The following is a 19,263-nucleotide window of genomic DNA, read 5'->3' as shown; positions in this document are numbered from 1 at the left end:
ATTTGGATGTGGCTTCGATAGTGTGTGAGTAGTTTAACTGTGGGAGCTGAGGGGGTCTTCTTAGGTTTGGCACAGTGTGGGAAATTTTTTTAAAAATGACTGAGAAGTATTTTCCGGTTATTTTCAATTTCGATATCCCAAAATCACTAACTATAGATCCAATTTGTTTCCAAAAACCTCCATCGAAGCTTATAATCAGAGCTTTTTTTCTATTATTAGAACTAGAAAAGTTGATAAGTCGTTAAAGCTGTACCTACAAACATTTTCAAATACCTCACTTAGACGTTTGAAATTACTAAATTGGAATAAAATAGTAAAATTGTAATTTATTTTTAAGCCCCCTCTCTATTGAAAAATCTTGCTTATGTACTGTATGTAATGTGTATCATATACATATATTTTTTGTTTCCGCATAAACGATTATTATCTATTAGGTACTGCGATTATGTATTTCTTATAACATGATTAATATGCCATTGTAAATATTATACTGCACCATCCCACTACCGCTACTGCGAGGTGTTTACTTTCTACTTGCGGAAGAAAAAAATATCGGTAGCAATCGGATAGGACACCGCCTACAAACAACTGTAGCTGCAGCACTATAGACTGCCATTGCACTCGTCGCAGTGGTGATACGGTATTCGACTCGAAATGACGGATCCCGCGATCGACGGTTGCAAGAACGGCGATTCGGTATAAATATGCAACTACGGCGGTAGTTAACATTTAAAGAAAAATGATTTTTACGCGCGTTCAAAGCGGAATGTCGGAAAATTGTTGAATATTGATACCGAGTGCCGGGACCGTCGGCCATTCAATTATACGAAGTATTTTTACACGGTGCTGTTGCTGTGTATATAGACTTCAACGAGCCGAGACACGAGTAATCCTTAGGTAAGTCGTCTTGTAAAATTAAAAAATGTTTTTATTATCTTCATTTAGTATACCTAATATGTACAATGTACGGTCATAGTTCATAGACTCAGAGTTCGTAGATTTTTCGGGGCTCGAGCGCCTATATATTGAAATAATTTTCTATTTCAACAAATCTAAACTTATATAGCTTTTAATCAATACTTTTTCGGGCTGCCGTTGAATTTTTGAAAACCATTTTGTATATATATTAAGTGTACTGCACATTTCTACTGATCTGATATATAACAGTGAATAAAATCTATTTTTTTCGGTTCCACAATATTCCCTGCAAATTTCTACACGCGTATAGGAAGGTACATATCGTTTTGTTTTGGTCACGAGTTCTTTCAGAAAATACGGTACCTTTTTTAATTGTACGTGGTTTTTTGACACGCGCTGTCGGTTTGCGGTTACTTTTTTTTATTTGATTTGAAAAATTGTAAGTTTCACGTTTTGAAACCGACCATAATGATCGTGTCAAACAGTACCTGCCTATGCACAACAAATTTACAAATATCGTAGAACGGGTTGGTATAATATTATAATTTATAATATGGGCACTTGCTATTTTACTAAATTAGAATAATCTGAGGTAGGGTCATCACGGCAACACTCATCGTTCTTTGTTATACAATTCCTTTATAAGGTCATAATTTTCAAGTAGTTTATTAATACGTAAGACGTTAACCTCAGAATTTAAAACTTATGTAGTTTGCATTTAAAAAATAACAATGATAATAATTTAATAACAAAAAGAAAAAGTAGTGTTGTCGCTGGTTTTTTTCTTTTAATAACGTATATGATATCCATATCCGTGATAGAAATTCGACACGTTATTTCATCACTAGTCACGGTGGTGCTATTTCGTAATAATACAGGATACATGAAAAATACTTTATTAGGAAGGCACACTAAATTACGCATGTTTTGTGTGGGAATTTGAAAAAAGACGAATTTTTTTTTGTACTTTTTATTTTTTGTTAATTTTTTGTAGAAGGTTTTCCAAAGATGAAAACCGACATTTATTATAAATCAATGGCAAAAAAGTGCATCAAGTATATCCGTATCGAATTTCATTGGGAAATAAAAATAATTGGTTTTTTTACTGTTTCGTGATAGGAGGTTATAATACTACATGCCACTAACCATATATTTAATATAAAAGATTATAACTAATAATATGCCACCAATTTCCAATTATTTTAATTTACGACCAATTTACAATACGTATAACTATAGGTTTGCTGAAATAACTTTTTTTTGTTTTCGGGGTGGTAAAAAACTCGCACCACTGGATAGTGTGGCCAGTGAAGTCCACACAACTATAATGTATGTAAGAAATACTCGTAAAATATGAATAATAAATTATTATTCTATTAATCTTAAACCAAAATAAACATATTACAAAAAAACTTATTAATATCAGTTTGATTACCTAATAAGTAATTTCTTTATTTGTTAATAAATAGGTTACCGTTTGTATTAATATGATTATTCTGATTTTAATGAATTTTTATTAGGAATAAATACATATTATAGATATTTGTACATGACGTATGAATCCAAATTGCAAATTATTACCTATGCAAAAAAATCGACAAATATTAGAAAGATCTGTGAAATCCTAAATTATAATAGAGCAGCGGGTGTTTATAGTGCCATAAGAGATATTTAAGATTTTTATAAAAGAATATTTTGCCAGTGCCAGCCACTCCTATTATTATTGGACCCTAACAGTTATCGTTGCGAAATCCGTTTGCAGGTCATTAATTATACTAAAATAATATAAAAATACCTACCTTCAGTCTAATGCATTTAGATATTATATTGTTATGAACGCATGCTTGTAGCGGAATATTATTTTATTGTGTACATATTAATGTTAATGTATTTCAATCTATCGGAACAATATACTATAATATGGGTATCTATATATATATATATGGTGTGTGACAAAACTTAATGATAGTTTTTTTACCAGTTTATGTGTGGCTGTTTATTCTAAATACTTTATAAAGTGTTAAGAATTCACTTTACGTCAAGTAGAAAGAAAATAGAATTTATTTAAAGCAAGTCGCAGCTGTGACCTATAATAGGTGGCACTATAGTATAAAGCTCTGAATTTTCAGCCTAGAGTTGTATACTATATTTAATCATATTATAGTCAGATACCTACATAATATACAGTAAATTAAATCGTGTAAAATACGTTATGTTGTCTAAAAGTTTATCTCGTTAATATAACAAAATAAATATAATTTAAATTTAAATATCTTAACAAAATAATTTTGATTTCATGTATTGTGCGCTATAGCAACTTTAGTGTGTTATGTAACTTATAGCTGTAATGAGGTACCTAGTTAAATAATTTTATCAAAATCGGATTTGATGAATATATTTACTTTCATAAAAAGTTGCTTTAAACATTAAATAACATTTATATAAAATATAAATTATTTAAGCTATTTTAAGAAGCATTTTAGAGAAATTATTAAGAATAGTGCACAATATTATATTTTTCCGTAGTATTTTTAATAATACACATGTTTACTTACTAATCAGTATGACAGTATAACATATTTATTAGTATTTCCGTAAAGTCTCTTTAAGTCTTAACACAAATAAATTATAAATTATACATATCCAATACCATAATTAATAATACAGTTAATATTATTATTTATTACAATTCAGTAATCGCAAATCAAAATGATTATTAAGGTAAAAGTACCTATAACTAGGAGTATTTATTTATAATAGGTGCTATCTATCAACCTCTATCTTATTAAAATTTCTTATTAAATAATGTTATCGGCGATGGTTTCTTATGATTATTACATAATTCATTAATATAATATTACTCTTGTTTTTATATATTGACTGGTGTTAATATTATATTGTTATAATGTTATTCGATTTAATAAAATTATCTAAACTGAAATTTTAAAATCGTTATGTTTGTACGATTTAATGATCGGTTCCTTTTAAATACACCATGTGTATAATTATTAATTTATAGCCCATACATGGTATGTTTTTTTTTTTTTTTTAGTTAATTTACTTTTACAACAAATCGGTACGCCGCGCGCCGTATCTTAATGGGGTGGTGGCTTAATATGCATTATACTTTTCCCATGATTATATTTATATCATTTCTGAATCCTAAACCTATTACTTTATAGCAAGGGCGACAAACTCATGGCACGCGTTTGTCAAATTTCAATGGTATGCGGAAAATTAAAATTGTGAATAATTGAAGACGTGAGTACAACAACCGGTATCTCCATCTAATAAAAAATTATAAGCCAAAGTTTGACATCTCCGGAGGATTCTTGTTAATGCAACAAAATATAAAACAGACATCTTTATTTGTATTTTAACTTCGTATCTAAAGATCGGATTGTCTGATTGTTGCACCAATCGACGTTTTTTTTATAGGAAAATTCAAAAAACCAATTTTTGAATCATGCTATTCATAAAATTTTGCCTGTAAGAAATTCAAATAAATAAATTATATACATCTAAAAAATTATAATTTTCATATGTAAAATTGATTTTGTTTCTATATTATTATCACTATATTTATTATGTTCTGTTTAGTATTTACAAACTTTGGGCACGTGAAAAATAGTGAAACCCTTGATTGCAAAAATTTGGCACTAGACCCAAAATAAGTTCGCCACCCCTACTTTATAGCAATATTAAAATTATTTTTAAAATATTTTTACATATAGGTAGGTACGATTTACGACGTTCACGTTGTATACCTATTTCGCTCTAATTTTATATTTTATTAGTATCACACATTCACACCACAATACCTACTTCATTACTATATACTATATCGTTATCGGTTTAAGTCTGCATATAATAAGTATATTCTGTGATATACCTACCGTATGTAAGTATATATTATGGTTTATATCTGATTTCCGTGATATTAATTTGAATATAAATTATGAGTAGTTATATAACTATTATAAGCTCTAAATATATATATGCATATATTATACCTATATAAATAAATAAGTATTAAAAACAAACACGTGTGCATGAAAGTTATGAATTATGATCGAATTCATATGCAATTGACGTAGGTACCTACCAAACTGGCAAATTACAATAATAATTTTATTTATATACCTACCTTCGTGCTTCGTAACTAATAAAAAAAATAAGTACCTAGGTATGATTTAATTACAAATTATTAGCATCTACGTTATGTGGTGCCGACGCTAAAAGTATTATTTATATTATATCGAAATAATTTCAATAATTTATTAATTATTTATAATTATGCAATTATGTAATTCGATAGTAATGATGGTCATCCATCTTGAGTACTTATTTTGTTTAATCCCGTGTTGGCGTGGAAACATCGTTAATCGAAATTCGATATACTTATGTTTGACCGCGTTTTCCTATATTTGTGCATTGTATAAAATAACACTGGAAAATACGGCGACACACCCTCGGTCCCGTATAAAAGGAGCAAGAGGGGGCATTTTAATAGTTAATGTTTTAGCACGGGATCGACGACCCTGGCGCCATTTAAAGAGCTCAATTGCGTATATACCACAACCACATATTATTATATTATTATTAATTATTATACAAGGTGTATTCTGAAAGATATGCTATAATATTATTTTAAACGTAATTTTAAATCCTCTATATAGTTACAGCCTGTCAATCTGTCATATAATAATACAATAATATAGAAGTGAATAACGCACAGGAATTGAAAAATTCCTAATTTTATGGTTGTATCATTGATGTTCGAACTTATCTGCTAGCGATTAATTTGAGTGGCAGATACAACTAACTTACAACAGACCGACGGCAGTCTTCACCCCGACTTGCGACACTAAAAATAATTATAATATTACTATATATTATAGAAATATGACGACAATGGGCCCTGCAGCGTTAGTCATGTACAACGTGTCCGACAATGCGGAGTATTACGGGGATCTGACTACGATGGTCCAGCGGAATGCTGCAGCAGAACTTGGGACCGTCTCATCTGCGTCCCCCGGACGCCTGTTATCCGTTGACTACCCGTTTGCGATCAGCAAACAACCTTCGTCGACTACCACGTCCGCCATCGATTACGCGGTCAGAAACGTTTCCGTGGCTCAGTGCCATCAGTCCGCCGGCATACCATCTGTCGATGAATACTTTACCGGTGAGCCTATAATATAATTATGTCCATGTGTTGTCTAAAATATATATGGTATCAGATGAGCATGATACATAATTTAAGTATTTAATTGTCAGTTATATTGTCTGTACTTGCGACAAGATATTATCAGTTAGCTTGTAGAGCTCTATATTACAGTATGACTTTCTCCCAATAATGATTTTGGAAAAAATATATTCACTGGTAGTAAATATTTAAATTTGGGTCACTTTACACACTGTAAGGTTAGCAACATTATAGAGTTTTTGCAATTCTAAAAATATCGATTTTACATCCACTACTCTGCAAGCCTATAATATAGTAATTATATATATAATGTAATCTATATATTGCATTGTAAATCGATAGATTTGCATGTATTTTATATTTGATATGAATTAGTGATAGCAAATGTTCTCAGAAAATTGTATTTTAGGCAGTTATAAGCCTTAATTTAAAAATATTAAAATTAAATCTACCCATAATATACCTATATATAATATTAAATGATAAATAGTTTTTTAATTCAACAGTTTCCCTTCTAAACCATGTAAATTGTTGAAGGAATATGTAAGCAAAGTAGTTGTTATAACTTATAACTAATTATTGTATTGGTGATATTGACTACCAATCTTACCTTATTTTTTGGGGCATACCGCGAGTACAATTTTTATGAATATCAATTATTGTTTATCGTATAGGTACTTAGAAATATTTATTAAATTAATTCTAAAAACATTACAATTTTTTTTTATCAATGGCGTTAAATAAAGCATCATCGTTTAATGGGTTCGAAGGTCTATCAATGCGTTTCAATGTGTTAGTATGGCAATATTTTTGTGCTGCGTAGTTATTATATATACATATATGTATACTGTGTGTATTGTCTTAATTAGACTTGAATTGTATTTATTATTATTTGATGAATAATACTTAACTTCATCTTGTATGTCGTTAGACACGGGTTGCTTATTGGCTCAACGTGTTTATGTCTATATTATTTCAAATTAATAACCAATATACATCAGTCGCAATCGAAATAATAACATGATTAGTATCGATATTGTTAAATAATAAAAGGCTTATCTGTAGTCAAAATATTCAATCCCATTATTTAGCTGTTGTAGGTTAAAGTAACTATGTAGGTAATTTAAAATGTTGAATTGTTATACTTAGAAATCGTTTTATGTCTTAAAAAAATGTTAATCAAAACAACAGTCAATTTATTAAGTATAGGTGTAATAATTAATGATCCGTTGTAAAAGGTGTGGAGTGTAAATTACCCATTAGTAATACCTACATCGTTTGATTATTTATTTATTAGTATTAATGAATTGTAATTTCAGTTGCATTTTTTTTTGCGAAGAGAGTTACCAGTTATACTTTCATATTCTTGCGGTAACTTATCGGGATTAAAAAGGGAGGAAATAATTTTTATTTTAGAGTTAGTGCTGGATATTAATTTGAAATGAAAATTTTTATAATAAAGTTTAGCTAAGTTATTGGCTTTCATAGTTTTTAGATCAATGTATTATGTTATGTATGTTAGTTTCATTTAATAATGGGGCAGGGGCACCAGTAATAACTTGCATGGAGTGATATATTTTGAAAAGCTTGAATCGGAAATTCGGACAGAAATTAGATGATTTGGTTGTTTCTCAAATTTGTATAGGTAGGTACAATAATATGAACAAACCGGTGTGATCACATTTTTGTACTAAGTGATTTAATTTTGACTTTGGAAGAGTTCGGAAAATATGATAACTTTTTTTGTTTAGAATGGTTTGTGGTTTCCAGGTTAACTACTGTTTTTTTAGTCGTATTCCAAGATATTTGGTTATGTTTTGACATTTTATGTAAGAATATTTATGTTATTATTATAAGTATATAATATTGATTCACTTAAAATAACTTACTTAAAATGATTTGTATATAGTGTCCGGAAAAGCTTGACAAACCTGCAGGATGCATTAACCTAACCTAACCTATAGCCTTAGAAAATTTGCAAAGGTCTATACAAATATAATCTAAAAATAATAATTTATTCTAGAAAAATCTTTTAAAATCATCTGTGGAGAAAATGGTTCATTTTTTGGTGCCGTTAGGCTTTATTTTTTCTATAGCCATATATTCGTATGGTATATTTTTCGATTTCGTTCACATAATATCTACTGCAAAGCCCAAAAAATTTCAACGCGGCTGACATCGATGCGTTGACACTGTTAACACGTTAACAGACTTATTATTCATGTCTAAGTATTAAATATTAAATAGTAATCATATTTTTAAACGTAGGGTACCTACCTAATGATGATATTCATTTACAATTCTTATAATTGTCATTGGACCTTGATGGAATGCCAAAAATAATGCTTTGTTATCGTGACTCGTATTATTATATAGGTATCAATATTTTTTTTTGTAAAAATGGAAAACCATGAGTGAAAAAAAGAAATTCATTGCATAACTAATGCGTGTAAGTATTCATCTATAAAGAACTATGCGTGTAGGATTATATTTTTTTTCTCGAAGATCGCGTAAATACTTAAACCCTTGCACGGTTTGCGGTTGCTTGGACACGGAGTCTTGAACATTTCAAGGTTGACGTGGCTAAGGCGGATTTTTCTTCGTGTGTCCATTGCTATACACATCGTTTTTACGTTTCAGGATTGTCATAATATAATATAATATTTAATACATGATATGGCATAATGTAGTATGTAGTATGTAGTATGTACCATACACTCGTTGAATAAAATATGGAAGGTATACCTATGGTAGCGCAAACATCATCATTTTCATCGATTATATTTATTTTTGATTGCGCAATTCTGTGGATTATAATATAGCGGGTATTACCTCAAAGTGTACTCAGCAGAACAGGTATTAATATTATTATATATTACCCACTTATATCACAAACACGTGCGTTGAAACGTGCCAAGAGGAATGGTCAACACGATGGCGTTATAGTGGACAGACCACTTTCTCTCTAATACTCGTATCTGTTTATCACTCTATCTCCCTCTAAAATGTTTTGTTTCTGTTTTTGTTAATTTGTTCTCCAGTAGGTATAATATTTACTACCGCATATGTACCAAATTGCGTCATACATACACCTATTAAAGAGCAGAGTAGACTCTCTTACCTTGAACTATTTATTTTGTAGAAAGCAATAAAGTATCCGGAAAACGAAATATTCCAACAAAATATCTAATAATGATTTTACAATACCTATCAATAACAATAATAAATTATTTTTAAATATATTTTTATTTTTTTACTGATATCATATTATATACAGGCTTCGAGGCTTGTACAACTGATCCAGCTAGTCTACGGCATAGGAATAGCGTGATGAATTTATAAGGGGGGGGCTATAGATTTTTTTTAATAAAAAATGTTTCAGTTCTCATACAAGGACTGAATTTTGGGGGTCTTTATAGCTCTCTTAGCCCCCTACATCCTACGCCCATGGTCTACGGTGATATGTTATTCTATATAAAATATATTATACAACGATGTGGCGACCTTATCTTGTGCCACTCGGCACTAACCGGTCAAAGATTCCAAACCACACGTGGTCTCCTTAAACCATCTTTCCACGACAGAAAAAATGTGAAATTAATATTTAGTAGATTTTATTATTATCTTTCATTTTCTATAAGACACCAAATCACGTATACAAATAATAGTCGTATATGGAGTGATTTACGCCAAAATTCGTTAAGATTCAGTTAATCATAATTTATTATTTTTCATCATATTATTAACAGTGTTCATTCTTACATCGTTCTTGATTGTTTTTTGTATTCCATTTTATTGAATTTTATGATGATAATATCAGATGGATTAAATGATAAATAAAATCAATAATCATGTATGTATATTGTTTGAACAGCATATTATTGTACAATATATTATATTATAAACCACACCTGCTTGTGTATACACTATACATTGCATGTAAATAATATCTTATAAGTATAAAATAAAGTTTATTGTTTATGATTTTATAATAATAAATAAGTGGTCAGTATATTATATTATTATTTGTTTGATAAACATTAAATTGAATACATTGAAATAACGCATCTTGTACTCATATATTGACATATTGTATATTATTTTTAGAAAGTATTATAAAAAGTTAAGTGTTGTATTATTATATATAATATTATACTGATAGGACTGATAGGTCTAGACGGTCTAGTGTTATTATAAATATGCATAGGTAATAGGTATAAGTACATTTTGTATATAGTTTTTGATTAAAATTTTTACTAGATATTAAACTACCTACTAAAATTATCTTAATTTATTATTGATAGTTTTAAGTTGATTGGCCGCGGGGGCGTGTTAAACTTTTGGACATTACTTGTTATTATATTTTGAGGAAAGCATAATATGAGTTTATATGAATTAAATTATATACTCTGTAAGACTGTAACTATGATTAGTAATTAGCCATATATAAAGTTAGTTAGGCATCTCTATAGGCTATATAACCCATAAAAATATGACTAAAAGTCTAGATATAGGTACAGGGTGATTTTTTAAGCACGCTAACCCCCATTTTTTCGTTTAATAAAACATTTACTCAAATTCCAATTTTTAAAATTTTTAAGTATACCTCAAGACCATATTTTCTGATATCTCATAATATTTTTTGTTATATACTAGTGATTTATTTATTTAGTTTCTCTTTTCCTACTTCCCCTGGGGGGAGGTGGTGCTCTTTAAATCTCTGAATCATATTAAATTAATTTATGCTCTAGAAAATAAAATCAAAAAATGAGTAGAAATGAATTTTGCTATTTACGTAATGCATACTTATGTACCTACCTAATATATATTTATCTGCGGTTATCGATTTTACAAACTAATCATAACTGTATAGGTATTACTGATGACTGATGAGTGACGTCATAATTAATTTACTGGTGTGTCTGCAGTTTTATAATTAGATTAGTTGCTAATTTTCTAATTGTTAAATATATATACAAAACACGTATAACGTAGGTACGCATAAATATAATTATTACCTATATACTTTCTAATTAATTGATCTATTTTGAAACCAATAATGCACAAGTAGGTATTATAGAATCTTAAATTGTATAAAAATGTATTTATAAATAATTGTAACTAATGGCTTTTATTGTCGCCGATGATTATTGACAAAAAAAAAAATTGTATAAACTATTCGTAATATAAATAATATATACCTCTTATAAGTATAATATACTTTTCGATTGACGTTATGGGATCGTTAAAATATATAACGTGTTTGTTTGACAAAAACTGTTTGTCGCTAATTAGTGTTTTGCAATACATACAGCTCAACCCGATCATTATCAAGAGGTATACCAATATCAGACTATACACACTTATATATTAATATATAATTTTTAATGACAAAACCAATCTGAAGATATAATTATTATTTTATCATGTTATTGTGGTTTTTTTTATAGTTTGTTCATTTTTGTCGTTTAAATAAGAGCGTTTTTCAACAATAAAATAAAATGTGTATATTTATCGGCTTGCGCATTTCGTTTGTCCTGATCAGGGTCACTTCTTGGAAGCTTGTTAGTTATTACAAAACATACGCCATAATGATAATTTATTTTTATTTTTACTCAGTTCACGGCCCATCATTCCACGTGTGTAATCTGATCCTGCACGTCTTGAAATTAAGAGTATAACTATCGGTCCGTAACGTACGTCATTATAATATAATATTATTGACTATTGTACCTATTACATTATTATATTTATATGCGCGTGTCTTAGTAACTAAACACCTATTTAAAGAACAGTCGATTTTGTTAGGAAACTTAATGTCATGATTGTTTAATTAACTAATCCTGGTGCTCAAAAATCGCTTATATTTACAAAGATATTATTATATAAATATAATATTTATCAATGAAGTAGCTATATGGACTTGACTATAGTTATTGATGATGTAGGCACGGGCATTTAGAAAATTTTAATAAAGGACGGTCAAAAAAAATAATAGTAATTGGTTATTTTTAATACAAATTTATTTTCTTGGTGGTTTAGATGTAAAAAAGCACCAAGCACTTATACTCCATAGCCTAAGTCCATGGCTGTGGCGGTGTGAACTATTATTTATTAATTATAATATATTATAATAATATATAATGTATATACATATTTATTTTTTGTTCGCTGCAGCTATAAACTTGACTGGAGTGACGATATTTACTGTCGGTGCAGTGATCGTGGTCATGATTCTCTACCTGTATGTGGACACTCTGAGGTATATCATCAAAAATGCGCCACCCATGGTTAAAACACACTCTGCATTCATACTTAGCGTATACCCGGTAAGTTGAGTTATCAATCTTTATAAGAATTTGAATTGTAGCCAAAATAATTTCATATCGGAACGATTTGTTATTGTTTAGTACTTGGATTCAATTTTGGTCCATTTTGGAATCGTTTATACATTATCTTTGGATTTATCCATCGCATCCCGGGAAAAAATTATTTTTTAATACCTACATATTCAATTAAAAGTTGTAAAGCACATTTGATTTTTTTTTAAGAAATACATTTGAATATTATTAACTGACGTTTGTCAGTTTTCTTAGTTTTATATATTATTGTCTATAATGTTTATAATAACTACCAAATAGCAATTTTAAACATTTTTAAGGATTGTAGGTATGTGAATTCGTTTGCCTATTGAAAATTGAAATGTAAAATAATATAGATTCAACCTATATTTAATGTAGAATGTTACGCTCAACTTATGCTATAGGGTCAAAGGAATCAATTGTTGGCGAATGTTTTTAAATTGCTCCATCGGTAGTTCTCATATCTCTTGGCTGGTGTTACTGGCGGTGGCATTGTTTATAAATACTTACATATGTTTATAATCAATGGTGTTAGTCAATTTGAACCACATATATACGATCCATTTGCCTATATAATAAGGGGGATGGAAAACACCTATATTATGCAACGCTACATGCCTACATGAGTTTCGGGCATAGCGTAGGACCTCTGATGGTTATAAGTTCCGTATATACCCATGGGTATAGTTGCAACTAGCAATGTGATGATTACGTCATAACTCACAATATTTAACAAACGGTATGGGTATACTTTCAATATTCACATGATATAACGAGTTTACGACACTGCAATATTATATTTATGTATTATGCGTATTTTGATCCAACAGGTTGTCGCGGTGGCCACTTATTGCGCAATATTGGTGCCAAGAGCCCACCTTTTAGCCGAAGCCATGACTCAGGGCATGTTCATGGCTTCGATGTATCAGCTGTTCTGTTTGTTCATGGCGTATTGTGGAGGAGAAGCCAATCTCATCGCTTCCGTAAAACCACAGTCGTTGGACATGCAAGTGCCACCATGTTGCTGTTGGCCGTGTTGCTGTTTTTTGCCTAAATTCACGCTCACCAAGTACGATTATCGTAGGTTAGGTTAAGTTAGGTAAAATTAGGTTAAAATTATAATAATTAATTCGATAGCATATTATTGGTAAGTAATAAATATCTAATATTTGATAAAAACTTTGATATTTTTTCGATGGATTTGGACTTCGTCTATGATTGTGACATCAATAAACAAAATATATGCATAAAACATGTTTTTGTAAAATTAGAGCTCTCAAAAATGTGATAGCTCACTTATTTCATTAATCCGGCTCTAGGCTGTGAATTTGGCTGTACCAATTGTGAGCTATTGACTACGTCTTGAAAATCTACCCTATGAATATCTATAATATATCGAACTCAATTTACGAAACTAATTTGCTAACAACCACGATGATGATAATAATTACATTTATTATAAACTAACAAAGTGAAATAAACAAAAAGGCGAGCCAGGTGTGGTCACTACTTAACTAGTTACATATTGACATATTTACACCTATACACCTAATTATTTGTTTAATATGCTATCTGATGTTTGTTCGACAATAGAAGTTTTGAATAAGAGACCTATATAGTCGATTATTAAAAAGAAAAATTGAGTTAAAATATAAATTTTTATTCATAGAATATATATTCTGTAGGAAACATCTGAAGCACTTGAGAATGTTGGTGCTACAATTGCCCGTCGTCCAAGGATTTGTGTACATGGTGTTGCTTGTCATGTGGGCTGAAGAAGAGGTAATATACTTATAGCTATAAGCTATATACTACTAGCTTCACCGATATTATTATATCACATATTATTTATATTGCGTCATAACCTGTATAGGCACATTGCGTAAAATTATTATTTGATAATTTATAATATACCTATATATATATAATGTACTGATTAACAGAGTCTGTACCAAGTCAACTACATGTATATGCAACCGTTCATAGTGTTATCCATTATATGTGGCATGTGGGGCATCTCGATGACCATGCGTGTGCTCGGAGAGATCCTCAAGGATCACGGCATCCAAGGGAAATTCGTGGTGCTTCAACTGGTGCTGGTATTGGCCAAGTTACAGGGGCTGGCATTTAGAGGGATAGTGTGGGCAGGATGGTTGCCCTGTAAGCCTCCAATTTCGCCCACTGTTTATGCGAATCGTACGTACCAATATAATACAATATTATCATTGATAACATATATACAATATGGTAATCGGTCAAAAAGTCCGGTATGGAATTAGTTGGACATAAAGTCCGGATTCGTTTTTTGATTGCCGGACAAAAAGTCCGAACACATTTTTAGTGTCGAACTAAAAGTCCGAAAATACAAAATTGTCTAATATGTCATAATTGTATATTTTTTTTATATTTTCTTATTCTTATTAATTCCTATAGGTACCTAACATAAATACAACAGAAATTATCAAGATTTATATTATTATCGTGGTAATGGGTAGAAAACGATTGCCTACGTTTGTCCTTTTTGGCAACACGATTGCGTATGTTTGTAGATGGGTTAAAAGTACCCTTAAGAAAAAATAAATAAACACGATTGCGTATGAAATTGTATGCAACATTGTCAAATTAATTTTTTCATCGTATATAAATAAATTTAATAAAATATAATATAAAATAATAATAATATAAAAAATATCGAATAAATTAAAAAGTTCTAAAATAATTTTAAAAAAAAGTTAATGGTAAAAAAGTAATTAATGAATAAGTATCTAAGTTTAAATTTCGATTCCTTGGCATCTATAGCCTACTACTTTTAAATATTGGGTTACATTCTTATGGATTTTTTTATACTCATCATAATCCTTTATGGTGCTTTGGATTCTGTTTAAGTCTTGTTTTGCCATTTTCTTCACTCTCCCATTATTAACCGATTGTATAATCGCTTATATATTATTACTAGATTTCGGTATTATCGGTATAAACACTCAGCGCACTACAATCATCAACGATCGACTGAAACTCAGAAAATACCGTATCCGTAACGGAAATAACGATATTTCGTTATATGTGATATCTTTAACAATAAGTTAGATAGTAAAAGCGATAAAAGTGATAAAACGCAATGTATTTATTAACTTTTTCTAGAGCTCTTATTCAGTTATTCACTCGTGCAGATATCTAATACGAAATTATCGTAATAGTACATTATATCTATATTTATTATCGCTGTAAGAGCGCTTTCAGACGAGACACTTTTGGCCGGCTACTATTGCTATGAATACACTCGTACACACGAGACACAGACACGGAGTGTGTGTCGCGCCACAAAAGTTGCGTGTCCCATCACCTCTAGCCGCCGGACACTGTGTTTGTCCTAATGCGAACTGCGAAGAGCATGCGAGTCCTAATTATGCAGATAAAATAATTAAACAAAGAGCTCGCACTATGAATAGGCGTCTGGAAAACATTTTTATACAATTTTAAAATCCTAACCCTGGTCATATGTGGCATATATACCGGTATGAAAATTGGCAACAGCGCTTAAAATTTCGTACGCAATCGTTTAGTTAAAAATCAGGTAAAATCGTACGCAATCGTGTACCTAAAAAAGGTATCGCCGATAACGAACGTACGCAATCGTGTTTTACCCGTGGTAATAACGCTATTGTAGCATGTAGATTGTAATTTGTAGGTATGATATTATGGTAGATAAACTGAAGACGTACGGCTGCGATAAACATTAGATCCATATAGACTTACCTACCAAACTATAGCGGATTTCCGTAATATTTTTTTTAGGTATAAGTAATAAGAAAAAAAAAGTAGGTACAATGATATAATAATGTAATAAAAGTATCACAATTACATTTTTTAAATAAATAATAATTATATATGAACTGACTATATAATATACTCGTAGTATATAATATTGCATGTGTTATGTACTATATATACCTACATAATAATATTATATAATATAAGGTACATTATAATTTTAAATGAAAATTGAATAGACAATTTTGTATTTTCGGAATTTTTGTCCGACATTAAAAATGTGTTCGGACTTTTTGTCCGGCAATCAAAAAATGAATCCAGACTTTTTGTCCAACTATTTCCATACCGGACTTTTTGTCCCCGGACTTTTCGTCCAGGAATCATACAATATATAGGTACCAGATGATTGAACTGGGTAATTCAACGTAAGACACTTATTATTTCAAAACCTTTTAAAGTTTTGTTTGAAAATATTTATTTTACATTATTTTAAGTCGTCTGCAAAAACAAAATTGTATTACTATTTTTTTTCTCGATGTATAGGTAGCATTTTTCATATTTTTTATTCAAATTCCAGACGAATAGTTTATTAGTATTTATAAGTATTCAAAATGTAGATGAGTGGAAGGGAGTGGTATACAGGTAACAATCGCTTTACTATATTAGGTACGATAAAAATAGAATTTTTGACCCACAAACACTGTAAAAATTAATCATGAGACTATACTTAATGCAATTACCTATTCATGTTTACAGTGATATACAACTCGACCATGTTATGGGAAATGTTGTTGTTGGCTGCGTTGGCCAGGAAGCTTTATAAGAAACCGTTGCCGGACCAGTGTTTCGTGGAACCTCCGAAGATCACGTGTTGCGTGGATTTACCTAGCAACCAGGAAAATAACAACATCATAACCGGCACGTACAACCAGTGTTTCGACATGAACGCTTAGAAAAATATAAGCATAAAGTCATTGTCCGAGTTGGTATATCATAATATGTGGTAACGGTCGTGGCCGAATCTTTATTGGATTTTGACTTTGACGACGAAATCCAAGATGATGTACCTACTCCACGAGTACCCAAATTATTAAATAACAATATATTATAATATGCATAGGCGGGCCAAGTGCGCAGACTTCAATCACGGCAGGATATGCGGCTGCCAAAACGTATTCCCTGAAAATATAAATGACCCTAAATAGTGAAATGCTCTTATAGATATCTATATATCGACATATGGTTGTATTAAAAATATTTATTGTTTATTATAGTATTTAAAATTACAGCTACCTACTTGTACATAATATATACGCTTCTTATTAGAAAATAACAATAAGTTTTTCAACGTCTTATTTCCTTGTTGAAAAAGAAAAGAAAAAGAAAACTTATCTTAATAAAGGCGCGCGAATTATTCTCGTCAAGTTGTCAGGTAACATTTTGTATATAGGTAATGGATATTGTAATTATTAACAATAATTTAAGCAGTGAACATTAATTGTACTTATATCTACCTATATTTATACATTTTTCTCTAAAAAGGATTATGTTTTGGGACTTACCTAATATTTGCATGCCCCCTGAAAAATATGAAACTGTCCCTATAATGCCTAACAGGACACCTATTTATATGCGCAAACGTCTAAAAATACTTTGTGCAGTGTACACCAGTCTTGTCCGCACGTCCACGCCTATTGTCTATATTATTACAATAGTATATGTTAATATTATATTATGCAAAGTACAAACTTCTCGACGCATTACAAAGGCGCCTTCTATTCGGAATATTGATTTCCTGGTATAAATGTATAATAGTATAGGTATTAGGTAGTATATGAACGGAACCGATTTTTTTCGGAATTGCCAAAATGTGAAAAGCACTAACACACAACATAATATTATTATACTCTGTAGCCGATCAAACACAACCTATACTGTACATTTTTTTTTTTTAAATATATTTTTACGAAACGTTTTATGCTATAATATATTATATAAATTTATGTCCACAGTACATTATACTTATATTACCTATACGTATTAGTTTGTATGAGCTTTAAAATATCCATACAATTTTCACTTTTGGATAACCTCTGAGCGACTGTGCAGCAATAGGTTTAGGTACGTTATTTTAATTTTACCATACCCTGACTCGCGCTTTGTATAAGAATAACCTTAGGCGACGATTGATTATCATTTTCGACGATCACAAACACAAGTAATGAGGAAAAATGTTCCCATAGTACAGTAAGTCAAAAATGGAAGACGTATTGCATTGGTCTGTTTTTATAATTTCATCGTCAAACACTTAATGACCCGACTTATAACAGTAAAATGTATTTAAGGAGAGCTGATTCCACACCAACCGCTAATAGCAGATTATGTTCTTGTCATTTCAAAAATAAATTGAAAGAGAATGGTCCATCAATTTTTGAATCTCCAGAAAAAATAAAAATGTATTCTTGTATTGGATAGCATTAGTTTACACTATACCTGCCTCATAAACATGACCAATCATTAATAGGTTAGGTAATTATAAATTTCATGTACTCATACACAATGTTCTATATATTATTACAATTTAAGAAGACGTCGCAACCACATATGCTGTCTCTGTCTTACACATGTGCGGCATGGCAAATTTTCATTCTCTAATTTCGATAGAATATTGTCAGTTTATACCCATAACTCACTTGAAAAGTATTTTTTCGTGTTCATTTTCCTGAAGTGCCAAGTGATCATCTCCTGTACCTTAATTTTTTTCTATAAATTGATTATATAACACTGATTTAAATAGATAAATAAATAAATCATCTATATTTATAAATTCATGTATGCATATTTATTTATTTATCTATTCAAATCAGTGTTATATCATCGATTTAAATTTAAGATTTTTCTTTTTGAACATGAAAAATATTTGTGTTAATAGGAAAAGGAAGATTTTTTTGAGTAATGAAATGAACAATGACAATGATGTTAATTGTGATGGTGATGCAAATG

The 19,263-nt window shown here is 30.1% G+C and overlaps 1 protein-coding gene across 1 annotated transcript; it reads left to right on the top strand.

Annotated features, from left to right (window-relative positions):
• The first annotated feature begins 601 nt into the window (after positions 1 to 601).
• On the top strand, positions 602 to 18,274 carry LOC107163637 (organic solute transporter alpha-like protein). Its single transcript, XM_015511138.2, has 7 exons — positions 602 to 897; positions 5,820 to 6,106; positions 12,305 to 12,456; positions 13,320 to 13,558; positions 14,175 to 14,271; positions 14,433 to 14,685; positions 17,017 to 18,274. The coding sequence occupies exons 2-7, from the start codon at positions 5,824 to 5,826 to the stop codon at positions 17,211 to 17,213; spliced, it is 1,221 nt and encodes a 406-aa protein (XP_015366624.1). The 5' UTR covers positions 602 to 897; positions 5,820 to 5,823; the 3' UTR covers positions 17,214 to 18,274.
• The last annotated feature ends 989 nt before the right edge of the window (positions 18,275 to 19,263 follow it).

This window comes from Diuraphis noxia, unplaced genomic scaffold (genome assembly GCF_037042655.1).
Source record: "Diuraphis noxia isolate RWA-SAM2 unplaced genomic scaffold, SU_Dnox_SAM2 contig0004, whole genome shotgun sequence".
In the NCBI taxonomy this organism is placed as follows: Eukaryota; Metazoa; Arthropoda; class Insecta; order Hemiptera; family Aphididae; genus Diuraphis; species Diuraphis noxia.
The sequence above is the reverse complement of the archived record's forward strand: the minus strand, read 5'-3'. Positions and strand labels throughout refer to the sequence as shown.

What these genes read in the sequence shown, in the direction of transcription:
- LOC107163637 (XM_015511138.2), top strand. Translation starts at nt 5,824, where the DNA reads ATGACGACAATGGGCCCTGCAGCGTTAGTCATGTACAACGTGTCCGAC. An exon ending in CCTAAATTCACGCTCACCAA is followed by an intron (nt 13,559 to 14,174) that starts GTACGATTATCG and finishes TATATTCTGTAG; the next exon opens with GAAACATCTGAAGCACTTGA. An exon ending in GCCCACTGTTTATGCGAATC is followed by an intron (nt 14,686 to 17,016) that starts GTACGTACCAAT and finishes TCATGTTTACAG; the next exon opens with TGATATACAACTCGACCATG.